The sequence below is a fragment of the Drosophila santomea genome, chromosome 2L, assembly GCF_016746245.2.
Source record: "Drosophila santomea strain STO CAGO 1482 chromosome 2L, Prin_Dsan_1.1, whole genome shotgun sequence".
Classification (NCBI taxonomy): domain Eukaryota; kingdom Metazoa; phylum Arthropoda; class Insecta; order Diptera; family Drosophilidae; genus Drosophila; species Drosophila santomea.
The window spans coordinates 14,279,346-14,285,345 of NC_053016.2; the positions used below are offsets into that span (position 1 = coordinate 14,279,346).

General features: G+C 39.1%; 1 protein-coding gene and 1 non-coding gene across 2 annotated transcripts; one reads left to right on the forward strand and one right to left on the reverse strand.

Moving 5' to 3' along the window:
- The first annotated feature begins 2,751 nt into the window (after positions 1 to 2,751).
- LOC120454676 lies at positions 2,752 to 3,670 on the forward strand. Its single transcript, XM_039640195.2, has 2 exons — positions 2,752 to 2,975; positions 3,040 to 3,670. The coding sequence occupies exons 1-2, from the start codon at positions 2,858 to 2,860 to the stop codon at positions 3,378 to 3,380; spliced, it is 459 nt and encodes a 152-aa protein (XP_039496129.1). The 5' UTR covers positions 2,752 to 2,857; the 3' UTR covers positions 3,381 to 3,670.
- A 1,896-nt stretch (positions 3,671 to 5,566) lies between these two features.
- On the reverse strand, positions 5,567 to 5,638 carry Trnaq-cug. Its single transcript has one exon. It is a non-coding gene; the product is annotated as a tRNA-Gln (tRNA).
- Between the last annotated feature and the right edge of the window lie 362 nt (positions 5,639 to 6,000).

Genomic DNA, 6,000 nt, shown 5'->3' on the forward strand with positions numbered 1-6,000 from the left:
GCACGGCTTAACCAAGCTTTGCGACTATCTATATTGAAACTGGCTCGACATAATCCCCAAGTATTTTAGCGCTGGCCCTGCACCTTTGACCCCCATTTGCACATCCACGTCTCACGCCGCCCTCTGCGAGCAACTCATCAAATCGCCATTACTTTTACCCCCAGCAAATCCGACAAGGGCAGTGGCGATGTTGTCACCAGTTGGAGCTTGTAGCCTTAGATAAATATGCAAATGGACTGCATGCCAGTCAAACGGAGCCCTCTGTTCTGTTAACGTTAAGTATACGACATGTGTTTGAGCATAAAGTGCGATTAGCCCGGTACTTCAAATCGAGACAAGCAATGAATGGATTAGATTTCGTATCGATTGTGTTCATAAATCAAACTCAAATGTACAAGCTCATTAGATGAGCCGAGTTCATTGACCGACACACGCGCCCTGGACTAGAAAACTTTAGACTGTTTCCGCTTCACCCTTTTGTGGCGTATCCGGGTCCGCCGCCCAAAAGTAGGCAACACAACACACTTTTTATCGGGCCCACGCACGTCAGGGCTCGGGCCCATGTCACGCCCACTCCGCCCCTTTGCGGCGTTATATATGTCCCTCGATTTCTATATCTCTATTGGGTTTTTGTTTGCCCTGCCTTGTGGCTTATTTATTTATTTTTTTAATTTACTTCTTCCGTGCGTTGGGCTTTGTTTAGTTTGGTTTCGATCTTTGCGGGAGGAGAGCCATAATTCAAATTGAAAATAAATGTTGGTGAGGCATATATTTGAACGTTTTACATGTAGATTGCTTACGGCTGCATAAATTGTGTGACACAACTAAACTTTATATGTACGAGTATTATTTGGTGCGAGGTAACAATATTTTGCAAACGTGAAGGACTGGAAGCAGCTTTGCCATGCAGATTTTCGTGTGTCTGATTATACAGTTCTTGACATGGCCATATTGCGATTTCCATTAAGATATCTTGTGGATAGCAGAGCACAAACGTCGCTGGGAATTTGTTCACTTTCCACAGCATTGAAGTGGCTTACAGCAGGCTATTCAGCCTATTAATCAAAGCTAAAATAATATAAAACAGTTATGTTTACTCATTTTAGTCAGTGGACCAGCACAGAAGATCTCTTAAACTTGACTTTAATATTTATTAATGCAACTAAACAAGCTTTCCTGCGATATATGTGTGCTTACCCAACTCATATTTAAGTTAACTGAAAGTTGTTATCTTCAAAAAACTATTCCCATCACCATAAAAAGCAATCGTTTGAGCATCCTCTGACCCGACGCATTCCATTCCCGTGTTCTGCTCGCTCTCCTTTTGAGCTTCTGAGTACGTGCTGCGTGTCCTGTCGTCCTTGAAGAGGCTCAACTTTAAGCAAGTCAAGCCAAAAAAATCTGCCAAATCACAGGCCATTTCAATTTAAATGTCCCCGAAATTGTCCACGCCACCACCTCGTCCATTATCCTTCTCCACTTTCACCCACTTAGCGGTTGGGGAGTCCTATGCCTAATGTGCTTCCTGTTGACGATGCCAAATCGTGAATTTTTGTTTGCTGCTCGTTTTCGTAAGCCCCATACCCACACTTACCCCTGACTTCGTTGGCCAGTTGGCTTCGGGTGACATGTCAAACACGCAACTGGGGATTTCTCCAGTGTCTTCCTTCTTCTTTAGTGGCACAGCAAATATTGATTATTATTATGGTTGGCGAGAGCACGCCGCGGATTTGGCCAGGAGCTTAGGAACTGGCCTTTTGGCCATTGACCTTGCTCCAAGACGAACCTCTGACATTCCGGCCCAAATGAGGCGGCAATTTTTCCACACTTTTCCACATTTCCGGGGGGCGTTAATTTGTTGATAAATTACTTCACAATGTCGGCTCTTTAAAGGCTCTTGTTTTGGACAAAGAAATCCTCTGCTAGAACTGTAAGTTTTTATGGCTGTATTAAATTTGTCACAATGATAATCGCGATAAGGAAGCCAATTAATTTGGCTTGGCCACAAAAATTTGCGTTGACATGTTTAGGACTTGATGTGCAGAACTCGTCCATTTAAAGCACAATAGAATAAGTATAGTTAAGTAAAGAAATTTCTAGCAGTTACCAAACCAGTTACTAGAAGTTACTTTCATTGAATTATAATGGCTTATCATTAAATTTAAAAATTATGTGCTCAACATTTTTTACTTACGGAAAGCGCTGAACTGTTCTCAGTAAACCGCTTTTTGTTGGGAAAAACCCTTTTCAAATCCTTTCTGGACACTCATAAAAGGCAAAGTTATGCACTCGAATAAAAGTTTTCGTATCAAAAAAATCCAACAAAAATTTTTCATACATGTGCATTCACTTACAAGCACTTAAAAGCGACCAGAGCAAAAAATTTCAGCGCATTCATTTTTTATGAAAATTGTTATATTGGTTTTTTGTTATTGTATTTTGGCATGTTTTATCGGTCGCATTGGATATCTGTTTTGTAGATACGCTTCATAATTCTTTATCGGCGCGATTTATCAATCCCAATAAAAGAAAGAAAATAATATGTGAGCCACCGGGAACCGATGAAATGCAATTGCAGAGCGAGGAAACCTGCAGTGAAATGTTTCTTTTATGCAAAGTAAATGGACAAGCTGGCTTCATGGTCGAGAATATGGCCAAACGTGCTTGGTCGAAGTTGAATGCGTCAATTTTTGGCAAGAAAACTAACTAAGATAAAAGTACGATTTTTTTCATCAAGTAGGGGCAGACTTTCAAATCATTCATACTTTTTAAGCTGCTCAAGCTACAAATTTATAGTCCGTTATATTTAAATTGTTGTTTTACATTTCGCAAACTAATTGGTCTTAAGCTTTCAATAATGAATAATGAAGCATCGAGAAGGAAACGCCAAAGGTGCACCGCATCGCTCAGAGATATTTTGTCAAATCTGGGCATTCATAACAGAAGGGACTGGTTCGAGTATTTTGAAAAAAAAAGTAAGTTTGGCATCACCTTAATTATTAACTTTAATTTTCATTATATACTTATTCACACTACTAGGACCGCCGCTTAGAAGCGAAACGTTGGCCAAAAAATCTGAAAGAAAATTTAAGGAACATTCAATACCTTTAGAAAGACAAAGAAGGCAACTTGAAAGAAGCAAGAAGCAAGAGTCACTAAAGACGGTGATTCCCCAAAGGGAAAGTCTGGTAGCCCGAATCTTAGCTAAAGTCTTCTCACTATTCTTCGATCAAGCACCTATTGAGCAAATCAGCAGCCTGGTCTTCACTATATTCACCATAGCTAAATCGTTGGTAGGGAGTATTAAAATGCCAGGCATTAAACATGTTTTCCATAAGCAAGGCTTCCATACATTTCCTCCATTTATATTTTATGGATAGAGTAGCCCCCTTGAAATTAAGTTCACCAGCTCATTCAGTCGATAGCTAAAGCCAAAGATTTGAGTACTCTTATAAATCCAAGATTCACAAGTCAAATCAACAATTAGCCGGGCATCAGTAATATTAATTTTTAATTATCATTAGAGACGGCGAGTGAAGACATAACAATTCTGGGTAACAGAATAATTGACGTCTTTCGTGTATATAACTTGGTATTTGTTTATATTGTGTCATATTAGCTTGATAAACATATAAAAGAAAGAAATAAATTTGTATTAAAAAAACCATGATTTCCAACTTTATTATATTATTTATATTATTATTTAATAATTGGAGGAGGACAATTTCAGAAGTGGCATTAACTCCGAGTAATGCCCCAAAGAACTTCAACACTTTAACAAAACGATTTCACTTATCTTCTGCACTCAAAAATCTATCTTTTTCCGCGAAAGCAATAAATTCACTAAGTCATCATGTGCAACTGTCGTGCTGAGAGCTTTGTGATTAAATTTAATAAACCATGTGATGTTTGATCTATTCTGGCCGTAATGGACACCGCAAGTGCTCACTTTTCGTGGCATCATGTGGAAAACTCGAGGGGGGAGAAAAGTCATAACAATCCCACCTCGCCACATTAAATGCAATCAACACAAATTTTCGGTGAATTTTTATGTGGGAGCGAGTCAGCGAAGCGCATTAAATAAACGTCACGAGACGAATCTCGTTTAGTTTAACGTCAACAGTTTTCCACCTAACATGGCACAAACACATACCTACTTTCCTCTTTCCCCACTTCGCGGTTATCACCAAAACAAGTTCACTGAAGGGGTTAAGAAATTCTGCTGCAAAATGTTCGTCTTTGTGGCTGGTCTGGCTTATCGCCGACAGCTCCAGTTTGTCTGGGACAGCTCGTGAGCTAAATTATTGAAATTTGACAAGTGCACAGGATGGTCAGAGGAGTGGAGGGATGGACGACTGGCTGGTGGTCAAGTACCCAGCTGGCCAAAGTAGCCAATTCAATTAATTAGCTCTTGACAGGGCGACACTCGAGGTATGAAATTAAAGCCAAGCGATGTAGCAATTGTTACGCAATTTGTCAAATATCGATTATTGATTAAGGTTTCCCTAGCTTTCTATTATTAGCCTCCAGTGTTTGATGCCTTGGCCTGCTTGTAGGGTCTCCTGGGTCAAAGGTCAACAGGGCGGATAATTGATTAAGAGCTGGAGCCGAAAAGGGTACAATTTTACGTTTTATATTAGGACAATAAATAATACAAAGCGGCATGTTTCAGCTTTTTGCACAGGAGCAGTTAAAAGTTTCATTTAAATTCACAAGGTAAAATAAAACTCAAATATAGAAACATGAGAGAATTCTTCAGCTTAAGCATTCTATTAAAGAAGTAAAGGTATTCTTATACGTATATTAAACTCTAATAAATTCAAAAATGTACTCTTACATTTTAGTGGCATTACTTAAATTTGTTCTGCGCCACCTTCCGCCAGCATAGATAAATTTTCCATTTTTTCCAACTGCAGCTTTTCAATTGCTTTACTGCGACCCAGAGATACAAACTCACTGGCGACTCTGGTGCTGGTGGAACACTCATAATGGCCAGCTTAGTGTCGGCTAAAGTCAAGTGGTAGTCCGGTCTGCTGATAGTCTGGGTTTCACTGGGTGCGAGATGCCTCCTTGATTTGCCAAAAACTTTAAGCTGACAAATTATTCAAAACAATGTTGTTGGGGCCAAAGTTGGCAGCCAAAGTGGCTAATGAAAGAGCTGCGCATTTTCAATTGTTTGGCTTTCAGGCATTTCGTATCTTTCAGCGCGAAATGAGTTGCCACTTTTTATGGCCAATGCCATTTTATTGGAGCCCCAAAACTATTCGGTGCAGTTAAAGCTAAAAGGAAATAACAGAAGCTGTAACTGAAACTGAAACGCAGACAAGCCCCCATACATATGCAAATGCAGTTGTCTGTTCTCGGTTTGCTGGGATTGTTTGATTGTACGATGAAACCTTGTTGTTAAATTGAAACAGCAAACTCCCTTGGCCAAAGACAGCCGTTTCGGATTTGGTGGTCAATTGGCTGAAAGCGATGATTTTTTAAACTAACTCGTTTCGGAGCATTTGCGCTAAAAATGAAAGAGATACAGATAAAATATTTAGAAAAAAAAAGAGTTCCCCGAAGGTTCTACCGAGATTTGAACTCGGATCGCTGGATTCAGAGTCCAAAGTGCTAACCATTACACCATAGAACCAGGTGAAAGTCCCACGAAAATTTGCACTCCTGAACGCGGTGATCTTAAAAGGGAATGAAAGAGCTTTTATACCATAAAATCTACAGGAATTCAGTGTTATTATAAAAGAAAACCAAATATAATGCTGTCATGAATAAGAAAACTATTTTTATTTATACATGTTCCCGTTCTGTATTTATATAGTAAATATAATCATGGGAATCCGAAATTCATTCAATGCTATCAAAACAATATTTATGTATATAAAACAGTAAAAAAAACTTAAAAATTCAAAGCCTGCAGAGGACAAATTCCCATTGCAAGCAAATAAAATAGTGTTTCGCGTAGAAGTAATTGTACTTCTCGCCTCCTAAATTTCTTTG